The sequence below is a fragment of the Chiloscyllium plagiosum genome, chromosome 14, assembly GCF_004010195.1.
Source record: "Chiloscyllium plagiosum isolate BGI_BamShark_2017 chromosome 14, ASM401019v2, whole genome shotgun sequence".
Taxonomy (NCBI): Eukaryota; Metazoa; Chordata; class Chondrichthyes; order Orectolobiformes; family Hemiscylliidae; genus Chiloscyllium; species Chiloscyllium plagiosum.
This window is the reverse complement of record NC_057723.1, coordinates 35160623-35181430: the sequence shown is the minus strand read 5'-3', so window position 1 is coordinate 35181430 and position 20808 is coordinate 35160623. Positions and strand designations below refer to the sequence as shown.

General features: G+C 41.7%; 1 protein-coding gene across 5 annotated transcripts in view; it reads right to left on the bottom strand.

The window, feature by feature from the left end:
* The window catches only part of LOC122556622 (testican-1-like), a 527512-nt gene extending 508905 nt beyond the window's left edge, over positions 1-18607 (bottom strand). Inside the window, exons 1-2 of one of the 5 annotated variants that reach the window (XM_043703533.1) lie at positions 17759-18607; positions 17497-17672 (exon numbers count right to left, since the gene is read on the bottom strand). In XM_043703533.1, coding sequence (XP_043559468.1) covers positions 17497-17672; positions 17759-17870 — 288 coding nt within the window. In that variant the 5' untranslated portion in view covers positions 17871-18607. The remainder of the gene's footprint in view (positions 1-17496; positions 17673-17758) is intronic. The other 4 variants (XM_043703530.1, XM_043703529.1, XM_043703528.1 and 1 more) reach the window with 4 other exon arrangements.
* Between the last annotated feature and the right edge of the window lie 2201 nt (positions 18608-20808).

Sequence of the window (20808 nt, the reverse complement as noted above, 5' to 3'; positions counted from 1 at the left end):
CACCTGACATTCAATAGTGTTATCACTGAACCCAACTCAATTGCTATATAAAATCAGTGGCACTCATCCAATACCTACAAGCCTCAAGTCAGGAGTGGTGGAATATTCCTCACTTATCTTTGATGGGTGCAGCTCCAACAACACTCTAGAAGCTTAAAACCATCAAGGATAAAGCAGCCTTCTTGACTGGCACCACATTCACTCCCTCCACCACCAATGTTCAGTAGCAACATGGAGTACCACCTACAAGAAGCACTTCAAAAATTCACCAAATGTTCCTATACATCACCTTCCAAATCCACGACCACTTCCACCTAGAAGGACAAGGACAGCAGAAACATGGGAACACCACCACCTGCAAGTTCCCCATCAAGCCATTCACCATCCTGATTTGGAAATATCTCGGTGTTCCTTCACTGGCATTGGGTAAAAACCCTGGAATTCCCTCCCTGAGGGTATTGAGAGTCTACCTACAGCATATGGATTGCAGCAGTTCAAAATGGCAGTGCAACACCACCATCTCAAGGAAAACGAGGGTCGGGAAATAAATGTTGGCCAGCCAGCAACACACTCATACCACAAGCGAATAAAAAAAGTTTGTAACAAGAGCACAAGGCTAGTCAAATCAATAAAATAAATCTCAGAAAATATAACTTCTGCCTTGAAGCTTTAAGTGCTAAGTTAGAATTTCAAATAAAGATTAAAGGAACATTGTAGACAAAGATAACCAAATACTGCCACGGGGCAGGAAGGTTCTCATTGTGCTGTGATTCTAGGTTGTTGTTAGGGCTGGGTAACAATGCAGACAGCGACGAAGAGTGTTATCTTGGATGGCCAGACATGTTAAAAATTTTATTCACAAAAACAGAAATTGCCGAGAAAACTCAGCAGATAGACAAGCAGGAGGGTAGGAGAACACAGCAGTCAGGCATCGTCAGGAGGTGAAGAAGTCGATGTTTCGGGTGTAACCCTTCTTCAGGAGTGGGTGTGGGTGTGGGATGAGTTGCAAAGAAAGATGTGGGGGGGAAAACAGGGTCATGAGGTGAGATAGGTGAAGACACATAGAGGATGTGGCCTGGTTGGTTGATGGGTCGAATGAATCTGGTTGGTAGCTGAGAGGAATGGAAGGGAGGGGGAGGGGGAGGGGAAGGGAAGGGAGTCAGGGAATGGGAAAGGAGGTTATTTGAAATTGGAGAATTCAATGTTGAGTCCTCTGAGCTGGAGGCTGCCCAGGTGGAAAATGAGGTGTCGTTCCTTCAATTTGCAGTCTGATTCGCTGTGGCAATGGAGGTCGCCAAGGATGGTCATGTCAGAAAGGGAGTGGGAAGGGGAACTAAAATGGGCTGTGAGTGTGAGGTCTGGTTGGCCCCTGTGGACCCGGCTGAGATGCTCGGTGAACCATTCCCTAAGTTTACGTTTAGTCTCCCCGATGTAGAGAAGACCACATCAGGAGCACTGGATACAGTGAAGTAGGTTGTAGGAGAGGCAGGTGAACCTCTGTCTCACCTGGAAGGAATCTTTGGGGCCCTGGATGGAAGTGAGGGGGTTGGTGTGGCAACTAGTTTTGCATCTTTTCTGCTTGCAGGGGAAGGTATCTGGGGGATTGGGGTGTGGACTGCGAGTGGGGGGAGTGTTGGTGGGGAAAGTGGCACAAACCAAGAATTGGCAAAACAAATGATCCTTGTGGAAAGCAGAGAGGGGAATGGAAGGTGTTCTTGGTGCTGGGATCTAGTTGTTGGCGGAAGTATTAAAGAATGATGCGTTGGCCTGGCAGTGTCTGTGGAGAGAAATTAGAGTTAGGTTTCAGGTCCAGTGACTCTTCTTCAGACATGCAAGTTGCAAAGCTTTTAGTTCTGAAGGAGAGTCACTGGACTGCAGATGCTGGAGATCAGAGTTGAGAGTGTGGTACTGGAAAAGCACAGCAGGTCAGGCAGCATTCAAGGAGCAGGAGAATCGATGTATCAGGCATAAGCTCTTCATCATGAGAATTGTGGGCCGGGGGCTGAGAGATAAATGGGAGGGCATGGGACTGGGGGGAAGGTAACTGACAGTGCGATAGGTAGATGAAGGTGGGGGAGAAGTTGATAGGTCAGAGAGGAGGGTGGAGCGGATAGGTGGGTAAGTTGATGGATGGGTTAAGGGTAGATATAGGACTGATGTTAGGGGTAGGTTCTTCACTCAGCGAGTCGTTAGTTCATGGGATGCCCTGCCAGTAACAGTGGTGGGCTCTCCCTCTTTATGGGCATTTAAGAGGGCATTGGATAGGTATATGGAGGATAGTGGGTTAGTGTAGTTTAGGTGGGCTTGGATCGGCGCAACATCGAGGGCCCAAGGGCCTGTACTGCGCTGTATTCTTCTATGTTCTATGTTCTATGTTCTATGATTCCGAGTGGCTGCAGGGTCCCAAGACATCGGGTGGTAAGGGTTTGGTGATGGAGGAGGCCCAGGACCTGCATGTCCTTGGCAGAGTGTGAGGGGGAGTTGAAGTGTTCAGCAATGGGGCAGTGGGGTGGGTTGGTGTGGGTGTCCCAGAGATGTTCTCTAAAACAATCTGCAAGTTGATGTCCTGTCTCCCTGATGTAGAGAAGACCACGTCAGGTGCAATGGATACAGTAAATGACATTGGTGACGGTACAGATAAATTTCTGTCAGATGCGTGGACCTGACGAGGGAGTCATGGAGGGAATGGTCTCTCTGGAATGCTGATAGGGGTAGGGAGGGAAATATATCTCTGCTGAAGGGGTCCTTTTTAAGGTGGTGGAAATGGCAGAGGATGATGCGATGTATATGGAGGCCTTTGAGGTGGAAGGTGAGGACCAGGAAGGTCCCGTCCTTGTTGCATTGGGAGGGGTGGATTTTCAAGGGTGGAGGTGCAGGAAGTGAAGGAGATGTGTTGGAGGGCATCGTTGACCACATGGGAAGGGAAGTTGAGATCTTGGAAGAAGGAGGCCATCTGGGATATTCTAAGGTAGAATTGGTCATCCTGGGAACAGATGCGGAAGAGGCAGAGGAATTGGGAATAAGGGATGGCATTTTTACAGGAGGTAGGGTGGGAGGAGGTGTAATCTAGGTAGCTGTGTGGGTCTGTGGGCTTGTAGTAGATGTCAGCGGTTAGTCGGTCGCCAGAGCCAGAGATGGAGCGGTCCACAAAGGTGAAGGAGATGTCCGCAATGGTCCAGGTGAGAATTGGGAATAAGGGATGGCATTTTTACAGGAGGTAGGGTGGGAGGAGGTGTAGTCTAGGTAGCTGTGTGGGCTTGTAGTAGATGTCAGCGGTTAGTTGGTCGCCAGAGCTGGAGATGGAGCGGTCCACAAAGGTGAAGGAGATGTCCGCAATGGTTCAGGTGAATTTGAGGTCAGGGTGAAAGGTGTTAATGAAATAGATGAACTGTTCAACCTCTTTGTGGGAGCACGAGGTAGTGCTAATACAGTCATTGATGTAGCGGAGGAAAAGGTGGGGGATGGTCCTGGTATAAGTGTGAAAAATGGCCTGTTCCATGTATCTGACAAAGAAGTAGGATAGCTGGGGCCCATGAGGGTGTCTTAGGCTAGCCCTTTGGTTTGGAGGAAGTGGGAGGATTGGAAGGAGAAGTTGTTAAGGGTGAGGGCCAGTTCAGCCAGGCGCATAAGGGTGTCAGTGGAAGGGTACTGGTTTAGACAGCATGAGAGGAAGAAACAGAGGGCTTGGAGGCTTTTATCGTGGCAGATGGCTGTGTACAGGGACTGGATGTCCATAGTGAAGATGCGGCGTAGGGGACCGGGGAAACAAAAGTCTGTGGGGAGTTCCTGTACTAAGGGGGACAGGATGGTGTCAAGGTATGGAGAGAAGGGTTCAGTGGGATAGGAGCAGGCTGAGACGATGGGTCGACTGGGGCAGTCAGGTTTGTGAATCTTCAGTAGGAGGTAGAATCGGGCAGTGCAGGGTTCACAGACGATGAGTTGGAGGCTGTGGATGGGAGACGCCCAGAGGTGATGAGGTTGTGGATGGTCTGGAAGATGATGGGAGGTGAGGTCATGATCGACGGGACAGTAGGAGGAGGTGTCTTTGAGTTGGCACCTGACTTCAGCACTGTAGAGGTTGGTGCGTCAAACTACCACAGCACCCAGTTTGTCTGCAGGTTAATTGGTGATGTTGGGATTGGAACGGACAAAGTGGAGGGCTGCGCATTGTGAGGGCAGGAGGTTGGAGTAGGTGAGGGGGTGTGGACAGGTTGAGGATGTCGACGTCATGGCAGCCTTTAGAAATGAAGAGATCGAGGGCGGGAAACAGGCGAGTATGGGGTGTCCAGGTGGACGGAGTGCATTGGAGGTGAGAGAAGGCGTCCTCATTGGGTGGGCAGGAATCATGATTGAAAAAGTGGGCTGGAGGTGGCAGTCGAAATGTTCAAGGTTGCGACACATGTCGAACTCATTAATCTGGGAGCGTAGAGGGATGAAGGTGAGGCCTTTGCTGAGGATTTAAACATTCATCCTCAGTGAGGGAGAGGTCTGGGGGAATAATACAGACACGGCAGGGCTGGGAGCTACAATCTGGGATGGGGTTGGAGCTGGGTGCGGGGGCAGAGACAGTCGCTTGAGTAGGTGTGATTATAGGGTCAGGAGTGATGTCACCAATGGAAGTGACACTCACAATGAGGGTGGAATCGGGCCTAAAGCAGTGTCCACGGGGGCAGAAGTGACATCACACATGCCGGCAGTGATGTTGCATACTGGTTTCTGGTGAGTGACATTACTAGTGGTGGAAGTGACAAAGGCTATGGAGTCATCGGTGTCCAGGTGAGTGACATCTTTGGGGCAGAAGTGGCTGTGGTGTTCTCTCCAAAGATCCTCCCATACCAGCTGAATTTTCCCAGTAATTTCAGTTCTTGTCTCAGATTTCCAACATATGTAGTTCCTTATAACTTTTAATTGCTTGGCAATACAGAATTTGAGTACTGCTGAGGAAGAAAAAACAGGTTTGTGAAGCTTTCTGTCTTGTGCTCATCAGGACTGAATCACAAGAATATCAAATTCCAAAGGGAACAACAATTTATCCTGCATGAGAAGAGAATGCTGACTGGTTGGCAAGTTGACTCTGGTTTTCAGTTCGCCTCAGCTCATTCACAAAGAGGCTGATTAATTTTAAAGCATCTGCTAAGCACAGTTGTTTTATAATTCTATTATGAAAGTCTCATCAATTTAATTAATCAGCCAATTTATTAAAACTTATGAGTTTCAGAACTAACCCATCATTTGATGCTTCACACGAATATCTTCTATTCAGCAGGATATAAACATTAGAATTCCAGTGAAAATTGAATTATTATTCCTTCATAAGTGTCTAAACAATTAAAAAATGCAAACTCAGTGAAAATTAATTGCGTATTCTGTATTAATTCAAAGCACCCAACTACTTTTCTAATGTACAGCTTGATCAGTCATCAGTATCACTCAACCCTTCTCCTTATATGAAAAGGAGTTTAGGAAGGTTGATCAGCATTTACACTGCCCCAAACTGTCCGTTGCTAGATATTGTAAACAGAAATGCTGAAAACTGTACATAAATCATCAATGACATGGACGTGCCAGCGTTGGACTGGGGTGGACAAAGTCTGAAGTCACACGACACCAGGTTAGAGTCCAACAGGTTTATTTGAAATCACAAGCTTTCAGAGCACTGCTTCTTTGCTCCACCTCACCTGATGAAAGGGCAATGTGTCGAAAGCATGTGATTTCAAATAAACCTGTTGGACTATAATCTGGCGTTGTGTGATTTCTGACCATAAATTATCTATGGTGAGATCAGTGTGATAGACATTGAAATGTACAGTGAAAATTACAATTTTCTCAATCCAGCACTAAGGTATTGAGTTGCATTAAGGTAGAGCACAAAAATAAGAAGGAATTACACAAACAGCCAATATAAACCAGGCCCAGATTTCCTACTGGCCAGACAGTTGTTATTCCAGTGTAGACGGGAGTTACACATGGGCACTCTCTGGAATTCCCATCTTACTACATTCTGAAGGAATGACCATTAAATTAAATTAAGGGAAAATTAAGTATTCTGTTAGGAAATTCCTCTATGCCAGGAGCCCTCCAAAGTTCCCATGTAATTTGTAGACTTTGGCAAGTTCTGTTGAAATTAAGTAAAATTGCTAATCAAGAAAAGTTAGACTATTAAATGCATAGTCTAATCCTAAGTAATGATTAAACTGACCCCATACCTAATTCATGACCCCGTACTTTGCACATCCACCTCCCCCAGACTATTTATACTCCAGACCCTGACTGGCACCCCCGGGGCTCCAAACCCCTGCTGGATCCTTGCCATCTGGCATCCTATCCGCTTCCCACTTGGAATTCTATCGACCTGGCACCCTAACTGGACTAAGCTGGCACTCTATTTACCTTGCGCTCTTCCCCTATTTGTCTGGTATCCTAACCCTGTTATCTTACCCCTTATTCATCTAGAATTCTACTCTCGCCAATCTGTCCCCTACAACCTAGCATCCTACCATCTGTTATATTGAGTTGATCTGAAGCATGTGACTACAATTTGAAATTACTTTCTATTCCTGCCTCATTTTCTGATTTAGACCAATGAAGTAATTCATTATTATTATTTGCTTGCTTTGATTGATTAAGACTAGATGCAAGGAAAGTGTTTCACCTGTTTGAGGGTCTAGAACTGGAGACATTGCCTCAGGGTATAGAATAGGCCATTTAGGACTGAAGTGAGGAAATATTTCTTCACTCAAAGGATGGCCAAATTGTGGAATTTGTTACCGCAGAAGGCTGTGGGTGCTATGTCAATGGGTGTATTCAAGAAAGAGCCTGAACATTTTTAGATAGTCAAGGCATCAAGGGGTATGGGGAGAAAGTTGGGAAATGGCATTGAGATGGGTTCAGCCATGACCATAACTGAATGGCAAATCAGTTTCAAAGGACTGAATTGGCTTACTCCAGCTCCTAGATTCAATCAAAGTATCTACAGGAAAACAACTAGAACCAATACTCAAATAACATTTTAAGGAATATTTACAAATAACCTCAGGGGCAACAGGAAGAGCTTACTTATCCAGGCATCAAATGACTGATCACCAAAGATAGGTCATGCTCAGTGACAGGACAATTGACCAAGAAATTGTCACATAAATAATTTGGAGGAAATGTAAACAACTGAAGTGTCCTGATTTATTTGGTTTATTATTGTCACATATATTTATTACAAATGCAGTGAAAGTGTTGGTTAGTGTCACCACTCCCTGGCGCCAACTTAAAACACAAAAAAAACACAAAACACAGAAAATAAAGCCAGAAAAAATAAAACAATAAAGTTCATCTTATCCCAATAAAGTTAGATGGTCTTTGGAACAGCTCCTGTTTCTAGCTCAGCCATGGGCCGGGTCTGAGCCCCTCCATTCCCATGTCTTGAGTCCATGCTGCTGAACTGCAGCCCCTGGAACAACGAGTCACCATTCTCCAGCACCAACTCACCTCCACCAACATCGCCACTAAAGACGTGAAGGAGTAGGGAGGCAGAAAACTACAGATTATTGGAAATTAATGACGAACTGGGCACAAAATTAATAAGTGGAAGTCAATCCAGAGAAGTGTGGGGAAACGCGTTTTTGGGATGGGGGTGCGCAGCAACACACAAGATAACACAATAAATGTATGAAATGACAAAGATCAAAGGAGCAGAGGAACCTTAAAGTGCATGTCCACAGATCCCCAAAGGGGGAAGGACAGGGAAATAAGGTGGTTAGAAGGAATATGAATTATAGAATCCCTACAGTATGGAAGCAAGCCACTCAGCCCTTTGAATCCACATCGACTCTCTGAAGAGCATCCCACTCAGACACACCCCTCCCCACGCCCACCCTTTCCCTGTAACCCTGCATTCCTCATGGCCAAACCACTCAGCCTGCACATCGTTAGATGGAGAGAGAAAATCGGAGCAGCCAGAAAAAACCCATCCACACACCAGGAGAATGTGCAACTCCACACAGATACCTGACAGAACCCAGGATTGTGACTGAGCCATTGTGCCACCCAATTTCCTTTAATAATATCCTTTATTAACAGTGCCATCGTATACAAGAACAGAAAAGTAACACTAAAACTATATAAAACACTAAAGCTGGGCTACAGCAAGAGCACGGTATATAGTTCTAGTCATCACATTATCAGGAAGATGTGATTACATTACTAAAGATACAGATAAGATTTACAAGATGCCATCAAGAGTGAAGATCTTCAGCTGTGCGAAAAGAGTGGATAAGATTGAGATGTTCTGTTCGGGACATGAGACTGAGGGGAGATTCAATGAGGTGGAAAAAAGTTAGGAGGTGTCTAGATTAAGTGGATGAGAAGAACATATTTCACTCAGCAGAGAGATCAAATATCAGGTCGCATATCTTGAAGGAATTTGGCAGAAGTATTAGTGGGAAGTGAGGAATTCTATTCATCCAGTGGATGGTAAGGAAATGCCAGATGGGAAGTAGAGGCAAACACTCACTGCATTGAAAAAATACTTGATATGTGCTTGAATTACCCAAATCCACAGACCAACCTACCAAATGCTACAATTAAACGAGATTGTTCTTTTTCAGCCAACAGCCATGATTAGCCGAATGGCCTCCATTTGTGATGTCTACATTTTTAAACCAGTTTAAAGTACATGTTTAGGCTGCCATTGTGATACTGGGCTTTGCGACTAAGCGGGAGAAAAAAAATTATTCTGATAATTAATAACATATGCATTAAACTTTTTATTGAAAAACTAACATTATGAAAGTCTTCCATTTCTTTTCAAAAATGAAATTAGACTTTTTTTTAATGAAGTGCACCACTTACTTGTATTCATATTAAATACCTGTGATTGCTCTGGATGAGTTTTGAAATAATTTTTTCAAGATAAAGCTGATATTATTTTATTTGAAAAGAAACAATTATGGGAAACAAATACATTTAACAGATTCTACTCCTACTACCCTTTTAAATGTACACAAAATCATTGGTTTTAATATTTACAGAGATATGAATTTTTGTCACAAATGGTTTCAATGCTGATGTTGTGGAAAGTTTAAATATTGGCATAAACATACAATTTTACCACAGCTATCTGCTCTATGGCTTCCTTCTTCACATGTGATTTCAAACATGAACTCCTTTGATCTTAATTCAAACATTGTTACTTTTATAATATTTTCATTTCTCAGTGGGTCTGGGAAGCACACTGATTTTTGGCCTAATGTGCTTTTCCTAAAAATCAGAGTTGAAGATGATAATGGCATTTCAGAGGGATGGGTAAATCCATTTTATTTAATGGATCCACTATCTGGGATTTATAATGGGACGGCATTCTCTACCTAGATCTCCCCCCATTTTAAATCTTCTGTTCCTGATTATGGCTTAGATTTTTGCCATGACAGAGACTACCTTTATCCTAGTAAAAAATGTCCAAACTTCCTGCACATCTGGAATCCTGATTCAAGCAGTTTCAGGTTTCACACACGTTTAGGTCAGACACAATGGCTGACTGTCTCCACTTCAATTCAGTTTTGGTATCCCCAGTGTTTGGAATCTGGAAAATGCAGAGCAGACCAGGTCAGTTGCAGTGAAGTTATTTTAGACAGCTGGGCAGTCCCTTTGGAGAGGTGAGGAAATCCTGTAGATATTCTCCAAAGAGACAGGTCTGGAAATTGTATGCCCTTGGTTCAGAGATCAAGCACCCTTTAGGATTGTGAAAGGTGGACATGAATTTGGCAAGAAGAATGCATCCACCCATTGGAAATGTCAAAGCTGTTAAACAACTTAGAATACCAAGGTTTGTTTTTATGTATTAGAGATTAGTTGGGGAATGTCTTTTTTTTCTTATTTCAGCAAGTGTGCTTTTTAAACTAGCAACATCATTAACAAATATATAATTTTATTTTCTAACTCCATAGCTCCTGAAGTTTGACTGTGGTGGATTCTAGGAAAGCAGGCATGGAGGGACGGAAAGGCATGCTGGGAGGCAGGGGTAGCTTCAGCTTGGCACCACAATGGAATGGAGCTATAAAGGGTGACGGTACAGGAGCATAGACAGGCACAGGATAATGAGCATTTTCGCAAAAAAGGATTCATGCAGAAACTGCGGGCATCACTGGCTGGACCAGCAAGCAACATTTTAAAAATGGCAATATACTTCCAAGTCAGGATGGTGAGTGGCTTTAAGGGAATTTGCAGGTGGTGGTGTTCCCATATACCTGCTGCTCTTGTCCTTCTAGATGCTAATAGGTTTGAAAGGTGCTGTTTAAGGATCCTCGGTGAATTTCTGCAATGCATCTTGTAGATGGTGCACACTGCTAACAATAAGCATCAGAAGTGGAGGGAATGAATGTTTGCGCATGAGGAGCCAATCAAGCGGGCTGGACAGTGTTGAGTCTTGAGTGTTGGAGTCACATTCATCCAAGAAAGTGGGGGGTATTCCATCAGAGTCTTGACTTCTCTGTTCAGGCTTTGGGGGGTCATGGCAGTGAATAGAGCAGCACTGGGTGGTTAAGGATGCTGGAAGGGTCCAGGGAAAGGTAGATTGGACATAGGTTGGCATTGAGCGAATGATATGGCAAAGATAGTGAAGGGGTGAAAGCTGGAGGGAATCTTTTTTAATTAAGCTGCTCTGCAGTGCCAGTGCTTGGGCAAATAGTATGCCCGGAGCACATCTATAGCCAGCAATCTCTTCTCTCACTCCAGCAGCATTGTTTCCATGTTAGTATCTATATTGCAAATGTTATACCAGTCTTTCAGTCAGTTATGGGAGACTTCAGGTGACATACAATTTACTTCTATTTAAGAATAATCTTCCAAATAGTGATATCTAATTGGAAGTCAATGATGATCTTAAAATGTTCACTAAGAAATTCTCCTTCAGAGTTAAGGTTTTGAAGAAAGCGTCATCACATGCAGTTGTGTCTGTGGTTTGATAAGCATATATCCTAATCCCTTCTTCCATAACACACAAAAATTCTTCAAAGGCATTTTAAAATGCCTCAAGGCTTCTTCAGGCCATTGAAGCAACCCGATGGTGTCTGATAAACTTTCCAACAATAAATAATTGTGTAGACACCGATACATATTGATAACATGCATTCCAGGAAATAATCATGTTATTAAAAAATTGATATTTGGATTGATATTAAGGCAGGGCAATAGTCTCATATTTAGGATGAGTTAATAACTGCTTGAGCTTTACGATTTTGCTTTACAACACTATCAACAATCCTTAGTTAGAATTGATACCTTGTACTATTATGCAGCAATCAGCCTTGAAGTAGTGCAAAATATGGTTATTCAAATCTGAACTTTTATCATCAGATTATTATAATTGAGACCTTTTATGAACTAAAATGTATTTTTTTTAAAAGTAAGAAGCTGATCTGAAATGACTGCAATGGTCATCTGACCACAGATTGAAGCATGTTTCATGAGACGTATGTAAAATAAGCTAAAGCACCTCCACTGAACTTACTATTTTTATCTAAAGACTTCAAGATCAGACAACTGAGTCAACACCAAGAAAGGTGCCTCTCCTGTTTAATTCAGACTTGTATGATTAAATAATCATACAAGTCTGAATTATATATTGGGAAACTGCTAGTTAGTTAACTTGGAAAGGCAATAGAGCTAGTCTCTGAAATAAATGCTGATCTATTTCCCAAAACCTGCTTTCGAGCAGTGAAATAGGAAGAAGTAAAATTGAATCAGTGACACAAAGCATTGGAACTCTACTTCCCTGCCAGTTTATCTCATCATCTCCAAGAACAGTACAAGTGAAAAAGCAATTTGACAAAGCAACTATTCACAGAGAGATCAAGATATCTACAAATTCTACTACTGCTGTGGATACAAGTCAACATTTAATCAACATGGCCTCAGGTTTAATACATAACACAGAAGTTCTAAGGACTCTTAACCCGTGTAGCCTTATTTCTCCCTGTCTGTGCCATCTTCTTTTAAAAAATACATATTACCTGTGTTTGTGTGTGCTAGATATCACTTTTATTGGGCAACAAAATTCCTCTTTTTCTCACACAATGAAAAATCAATAATTGGCTCATATTCTAGCAAGAGGCATTTTAATTAAAATGTAATAACAGCCTACTGAAAAAAAACAATATTTGTTGCGATCAAACTGCAAAAGTTTAACAGATTCCACCTCCTCACCCAGTTTTAACAAATTTGGGACCTCACCCAATACTTTCCAAGTGAAGTGGTGAAAGAGTTGGAGTAGGGGCAATTAAATTGTTTGTTCAAACACAGTGTTTGTTTTCTAAATACAATACTACACAGTGATTTTCTTCAGTGTAAGATTATAAACTATTAAAAAAAGACTCTATGGTTGATATTAATGCTTTCATAGAGCAGAATGAAACAACTTATTAAAAACTAAAAGCCATCCCTTGGAAGAATTAAAAGGGATAGTGAGGCACTTAGAGTTCTCCCCAAAAGCCTGAGAAGGCAAGATTACCAAAACAGGTGGTGAAATATCTACAGATGAATAGATTAAGGGGTCAATTAAAACTGGAGCAGAGATTAGATTTCCAACACAGAAATGATGAAACAGAATCCAAGAACAGAAAGTGGGGAGGGGAGAGAGAGAAAGAGAGATAGAAGTGAGCACAGAGGGAAGGAAGAGGATTTTAAGAAAGGAGAATTCCAAAAAAAAAGAAAGAAAAAAGGCATTCATATTGAATAGCTTGAGTTGAGAAGAGAAGCTAAGACAGCTCTGATGGTAGTACTATAAAGACGTGAAGTTTGAACAATATAGATTTGTCCATTTAACTCCTACATTTGATAAAGGAGAGTTGGATGCTTCAGGTTGGAATGGTTAGCACAGCAGTTAAAGTGGCCAGTCTAACAACAGACATAGCCATTACAGAGCAGGTTGACAAGAAAAGGTCAACATTTATGCTCTCTTGCCTGAGGAGAGTGTCATTGGCTATGATACAGCAAAAAGGGGCTATTTTAAATGTGTACCAGCTAGTGCCAGAGGCATAAAAAGTTACATACCTCATAAACAGCCTGTAGCAGCTCTATTTTGAGCAGTAGGCACATAAAATTGAGGCCAGCCATGAAAGCCTTCAGGAAGTATTTTTCCTCAAGGAGTTCAAAAATGCATTACACTTATTAAACTAACCCAGACACACTTAAAGCGTAGCATGACCTAGGCAGGCAGAAATTCTAGTTGATAACTAAGGGTTAGCATATAGACCACTAAACTCAGCGAAGCTGGGATCTGGGAACCATCACAGGACACAGTGAGATCAGCGTGAGTTAAATACTTCTTGGGCAAGCTGGAAAGAAAAGGGAAACCAGACAAAAAATACAGAACTGTCCCAACTATTAAGTGATCCCGTGGAAAACTGTACTGCTGAAAATATGAAGGGAAGTTCTTGGTTCCAACATTCCCCTGAAACCCAAGCTACACACGAGTGTCTGTAACATTAAAGATGGCCAATGTTTGCTCAGGTATGACTGTTGATAAGGTCAGCTGTCAGTAGACTATAGTCAAAGGAATGGTACTCACTGACTACTTCAAACAGCCAGGGAGAAAAATCAGCATTCTTGGACATTGGGTTCTCACAGACCTTGTTAGTGGGGTAAAAAAGCTTTCCCACTTGGAAGCAAAATAAGTTCAATTGTGATGCTAAAAAAAAGGCTTATGGGAAAGAGTATAGAGTTGCCAATTGTTAATGCTTACTTACAGAGTGTATTTGTTACGGGTCTGCTTACAGTTTACAGTGGGAGTAATCCCAAGCTTTTCAATGCCAGGAATAGACATCATATTGAGAAATAGTTTGGCTTTGGCAAAGCACATTTGCCAATCAGAAAAGGACAGTTGAGAGGCTGAATGGGTGGAGAAAGCCAGCAGCAAGCAGCAGAAAGGCCTGAAACTGAGAAAGGTCTGGAAGTCCCACAGCAGGCTGTAAAATCCATGAGGCATGCAGTGGCTCATGCAATGCCACTTGAATTAAACAGGGATTAAAAACATGCCATTAGTTATTTAAAAAGGCAAGAAAAGGCCAGGGCATATGACAAAAGATGAGAGGTCAAAGATAGCGATCTAGTTAATGTATATCTTTATGGAGAATCAGAGGAGTCCTGCGGCAGCCCAGGAGAAAATGAAAGTGAGGCTTTGTGAGTGAACGATACAAAGGGGCTTATACCAAAAGTTGAACATCCAGCTGATGGCTGTAGTTTTCCAGAGAAAATGGAACAGAGTAAAATAAATACCTGAAACAAAGAGAATAGGAAATGGAACTTACCCTCTAACAAGCACCACTGGTGGAGGCCAGCAGAGGCATAGCAGTGAGGTAAGAATTGAGTTCCCACCAGAGAATCAAAGGAACACAACATTTTTTAATTAGTCCAACTGGGTTGGTGCAATGTTGGATAAGAGTGAAGTGCAGGATGCAGTAAAGACACCCTACCAAGAGGGAAAAAAACATATTACCACCTACTGGATATCAAATCTGTCAAAATACCAGAATACCAGGTGGGTTATAGAAATTGGCAGTGAACTGTAAAAACTTGGGGAGAGGCAGGGAACAAGTGCAGTTACAAATCCCAAAGCAGGTGACTAACCCAGGTTAAGCCAAAGAGTGTGAAAGAGAGTGTAGTATGTATATGTTGTCATTCCCATTCTTGCACTGCTATTTAAGAATGGCCCTGTAATGGAATACTGACTGAAAACATTATTCACATCTGTTTTTCATGGTGCCGATATTTAATGATCATGGTAAATATCAACTACTTAATTTGAACTTTCATCACACGATTGTTATAAATGAGGTCTTTCATGGATTCAAATAGTCTTTAAAAAGAAAGAAGCAGGGATCTAAAATGACTGCAGAGGTTACACAGTGAGGCTGAGGCTGAGGCAAGCTTCATGAGTCCATATGGAACAAATTAAACCATCTGTACTGAAATTCCTATTTTTATCTAAATAAATTAAAAGCCAGGCTACTCTCTCAGCTTCAAGAAATTTATTTCTTGTGTTTATTCACACATTTATAATAATTTCAGATACAGTATGATGAAAGACTCACATCAGCCTGGAAACACAATGAAATTACATCTGGAATACACACTGAACTATATTTCAACTGTTGCTTTTGAGCAACAAAGCAACGAGAATGAAAATGAATCAATTGACAACAAAAGCTGCAATTGTTTCTCTTAGTCTGGTTCTCTCATCACCTTGGAAATCAGCACCAAGAGAAAGAGCAACTTGGGAAAACAAACGATTTTACTAAAACCTGAAGATACTGGTACATTCTGCTACTGCCATAGCTACATGTCAACAATCAATCAACAGTAGTTGCAGGTTTAAAATCTAATATCTCCAAAACCCTAGTGACTCTTACCTTATTTCTCCCTATCTGCATCACTCTTTTGTAAAAAAAACCTATTCCTGGTGTTAGTATCTATGATGTCATTTTAAAATTACTTTTATGAGTGTTAGGAGGTAATAAAATTCCTTTCGTTCATCCAAGTAAGCCTTGGTAATTGTCTCCTTCATTTTCCTGAAGGACATTTGATACGTGTGAGAGTTGTGTGCTGAAAAGAAACAACACTATCTGTTGCAACTGGCAGGGACAGGGTTAAAAAAAGAGGCAAGCGGATTCATCTTCCCCACCCCATCAGGTAGATATTACTTTTATAAACCTTGACTGAGATTTATTGTCCTTTAGTTTCAAAAATGCATAAAACACTGAAATTAAACATGGACAGATAAAGACCCAAAATGGGATTTGGAAGCTGGAGATGAATTGTTCTAAATATAAACACAAATTCAGGGAAAGAAACCAATTTGAAATTTAATATGGTGGTGAGTTAGTATTTGATGAAGGGTGAAAGGTCATTAGGGTAGTGGGGAATGGAGCAATTAAATTAGAAACGCTCTTATTAAAAGGTAGAGCAGGCTTGATGGTCTGAATGGCCTAATCATGCTCCTAACCCATAGATTGTAACAAAGTGAAATGTGACTATATGAAGGAGGCAATTTTATTCAACATTGCTCTGGAACCAGGTTGATCCCTTGACTCAATCTTATTGTTTTTCTTTGCATCATTGCAATGCAAAAGCCACTTTCATTCAACACCAGCCTCATGAGTTAAGTGTACTGCCAAAAACACATACAAACTTCCTCCCATTAGTTCCCTTTCTCCTCTAGATATCAAGTATCAGATAGTTTAAAAATTGTGTTATCTGTACCTACTGTCACAAATTTGGGCAGAACAAGACTCCCAAAGCTAATTTTCAGAACTCTGCCTTGGCAGGACACACCCAGCAGGACAGGGGAAATATCATCAATGCACCCCTGAAGAAGTCACACATTCCAGTTGACTCACAGGAGCCCCTGGTTTGTGTCCAACCAAGATATAGAAGGTTCATTTGGGAAGGTAACAAACACATTGTCTCTGTAGGTACCAGACAAAGCTGAGACATCAGAAGCTGCACACAAACCTACAAATAAGCCATCTAGGCAATCCTTCTGACAGCACATCCAGACACATGGCAGAGTCTGCAGATTTACACACACTTCACAGACATTGCAGAAGCCATCAATCTGAAACTGAAGCTAGTTACCCTGATCCTGAGGGGCTGTCTGAGCAGAATTAGGGTGGGGAGATGGTATAATTTATCATGACCCGATAAGAATTACTTAAAAATCAACATACAAACTTAAGACTCTCATGTATGTTTGTAAGTATGCTCAGAGGAAACTATATAACAAATACCATCAGATTTCATTTATGTTTTAAATGAAACTGACCATCAATGCATTCATGAGTCAGACAAACCACTCAGGGACAAACATTATATTCCACAATAGTTCACTGTATACACTCTATAAATACAATACCCTTATTACAATTTCGATAAAAGTTGTTTTTCAATGAAACGGGCAATTTGCTTCAAGCTATAATACACATGTTTAGACCACATGCAGCAGTCAATGTCCCTGTTATGTCCCACAATATATTTTAGCATGAATACAAATAGCAGTTGAAGTGATCAAGAGTGGATAGGCAAGCTGATTTTGTTTTTGCCATTTCATGAGTCTCTGTGAAGCTGACTTGAATTTGAAGGTTATGGCTACCTTTTACATTAAGTCAAAAGAAAAGGTTTCGTGCTTAATACCGGAACTATTAAATCCTAACTGAAAACTAGAAAATACAGAAATAACATGCACTGCACTAACAAAACTACAAAAAATGTAACAGATTTAAGGACTCAACATATCTGTTTCACAGCGGTTACATTTAAATTGTTATTTACATCAGGAACGGGTGTACCATTTTAAGCATTAGATTGTGCTTTTCACTCCTCCTCAGTATAATTGCAGCATCAGCATCTCTATTGTGTAAAACGGCAGAGTGTGTGTTAACTACATCATCGCAGCCGTATCCTGAGAATATACAGTACAGAACTCCACTTCAGACCAGATATTAAGGTACGTACATCTCGGAATTTGTTCCAGTATCTGAGCTCCTTGTCATATTGTGAGACAGTGGTCAACCATTTCTCATTATCCAGGAAATTGACAGCATGGGTCGCTTCTGGTCGCCTGCTTTCAACTTCGAAGCAAACCGCGATAAAAACACCCATCAGAGAAGCCAGCATCTGCAAATATAGGACTTATTCACAAAAGGCAATAGCACCAACAAATACCAGTGAAATTGAACTCCTCGATTCGGAAACAACATTCACGTTATCAGCTCACCTTGTCGCCTGTGTAGATAGGTCAGCTCTTTCTGAGTGAGAAGGAAGAGAGCTGCTATTTGGCTGTCCGCTTTGTGATGGTGCAGATGGGTTTGGGAATAACCGCGGCACATGAGACATTGATCAGTGTGTGTTACCACAAGTTGTGGCGCCACCTCCCAACCAGCGTGTGTTATAACAGGGCACTGACGTCGATTCAGACTTGCTCATCTGCCCCTTTCATCTGCGTGAATCTGTCAAACTCTCAGCTCGCCTTTCTCCAGTTAAGCAGCGTTTGCAATAACAAAAAAAAGGTGCATCTAATCGAATTGTTGCAGCCACACTGCGCTCTGAATTTTGTACCAAATAGAACTCCCTGATAATCCACCAGGAATGTGAGAAATCAATAACTACTCATTTCTGACATAAACGGAAAATGTATGAAATGAGCGATATCGATTCAGTGCAATGAGTTCAGGCGGAAAAACAAGAGGATCCAGCTTCTGAAACTCAGCAAGAATACCATCACAATGGGCCGGGAGAAAAGTTTGCAACACAGTGTTTGCTATAAATATCGTACCATGTACATTTCTCCAGTTTTCAAAGTGCATGTGTCGCTCTTTAATGGCCCTTGCTGCTGTGTGAGTCGTTTGCATATGTGCAAGCGCAGTGAACCCCCAACTGCAAATACTCTATATTCCCAGCAGCTGTGGCGGCTGCTTCAGTTTGGCTGCAAACGGTAAAACTGGAAGCATAATCGAGGTGATGTCTCAGTTAAATTGTGCAAACGCCGTGGGCCTGAAACTTGCTATGAAACACAGTACTACACTACTCCCATTTTCCTACGCTCTGCATTTCTGGCCAGGACTTCAGATGCCAGTAATGACACCTAAGAACTGCTCCCTTGTTGCTTCGAGCAGTCTGGGGAAGTCAGACTGAGCCATTTTTTAAAATGGAGTAGGTACCATATTCTAAGTTTTAATGTTTTATTAAACTCAAGATATCCATGTATAGTATAATTTCCAGCTCTGGTTCACAGTAAACATATTTTCAACAATTATCTTTGGCATTTCATTGGTTAGTGTGAATACTCCTTCACCTGAACTTGAACTGTCCCAAGAGTATTCACCTGTACCCTCACCACCCCATCCTTCCCGAAAATATTCATTCCCCACCCTCATCCTCCAACGGCAGTTACCCCCAATGGGGGATCAACCCTTTGACCATAAACCTCAGGATAGTGATCACCTCCCAACCTGACACTCCAACAGCAATGCCATTACCTCCCATCAATGTGCAGCCTCTGTCCCTTCTCCTTGTGTTACCTCATCACACCAAAATGCCTGAACTTACCCTCTGCTGACTGTTGACTTGTCTGGACAAAAGCCAAGAATTCCACAATGTGAGTGGAGAGAGAGGGACCAGGGTAGTTAGAGCATTGTCGCAGACAGTATGGAGAGTGAGCACTGCCCATGTGCGGGTTGGAGGTGTGAGGGGATGAACACTTGGTTTGGAACAGGTGGTGGAAAGTAAGCACTGTCTGTGTTTCTGAGGGATGAAGGATGCAGTTGGGAGTCTTTGGGTAGCGGATAGGAAATGGTTTGTGAACACTAAAAGATATTTATTAAATCCTTCTGGAGGGGCTGAAGTGCATAATGTACCAGCTACACTGCTCAGTTGTCTTTAGTCCTGAAATTAAAATCACTAAGTAAATTGGTATGAAGACCAGGGTAAATATTAGGCAAACAAACTGAGAGTCCTTGGTTCTGGCCCATCTCAGTGCAGTCCAGCCAGAGTAAAACTGGTATTTGGAAGTTCAAACTTCCCTCAAAAGTAGGGTGAATGTGTTTGTTTGAAGACTTTCTCAGGAGGTGCAGTGTTGACACAAGTTGATTTGGAAGCCTCTCCCAACATTAGAAGGATCGGGCTTGTGCTAAAAAAAACAGGCAACAAATAATAGGAATGGCACCTTTGGGAAGAGGATTACAAAGCTGGCTGCTTTCATCAAAACTTCAAAATGTCGTAACAGTGAACATAAAACTATTAAATAAAACACGCGATTGTATTACAAAACAAAGGAAGATAATAACGAGAGTCAAAATAAAAATTCCTGAGGAAACTCAGCAGGTCTGACAGCATCTTTCGGATGAAAGCAGAATTAAATGGTCAAGGGGACGGTAGGAGGAGGTATCTGCGAGCTGGCGCTTGGCCTCAGCGGTGTAAAGGTCAGTGCGCCAAACTACTACATTCTAATGAAGAGTCACCTGACTTGAAGCATTACCTTTCTGCACACAGATGCGGCCAGATGTGCTGAGTTTCTCCAGCTATTTTACTTTTGTTTCAGATCTCAAGCATCCACACTTCTTGGTTTTATCTTATGATAATGAGGATATTTAGAGAAATGAAGACTATATCAATGCTGTTATTTCCTTGTCAAGGTTTCTTTCAAAAACCCATCAAAATAGAAGTTGCACAAATGAAGAAACTTCAAGTCAAAATTAAAGCAAATTTTTTAGTATCATAGCTTAGTACCAAGTTTAAGGATTTATTCAACACATTTACAGATAAAATCAATACTATTTAAAAGTAGATTACCTTGTTCTTACACTCCATTTTGCTGAGTACCAAAAAGATTTTCACAAATTAAGAGATCTATCAATGTTCTTGAGTAAAACAAGTACTGAAGTATACTGTTTCAATTTTATAAGATGCATGTCACTGTAGATCACTTATAACCAGCTCATTTTCACAGAAAAAATTGTTTAATGGATATTAGATGTATGCAGCTGTAGGTAGGCGAGAGACTTTCCTGTGTTTTTTTAGATTTCCAACTGTAAGCTGTGAGTTGCAATTGTCAATATGGTACTGATGCTCACTATCTAAACATTGACAAGTCATAAAGTAATAGAGCACAGAAACAGATCTTTCAGTCCAACTTGTCCATGCTGACCAGACATCCCAATCTGATCTAGTCTCATTTGTCAGCATTTGGCCCAGATCCCTCTGAACACTTCCTATTCATATACTCATACAGATGCCTTTTAAATATATATTTAAATATATATATGCCTT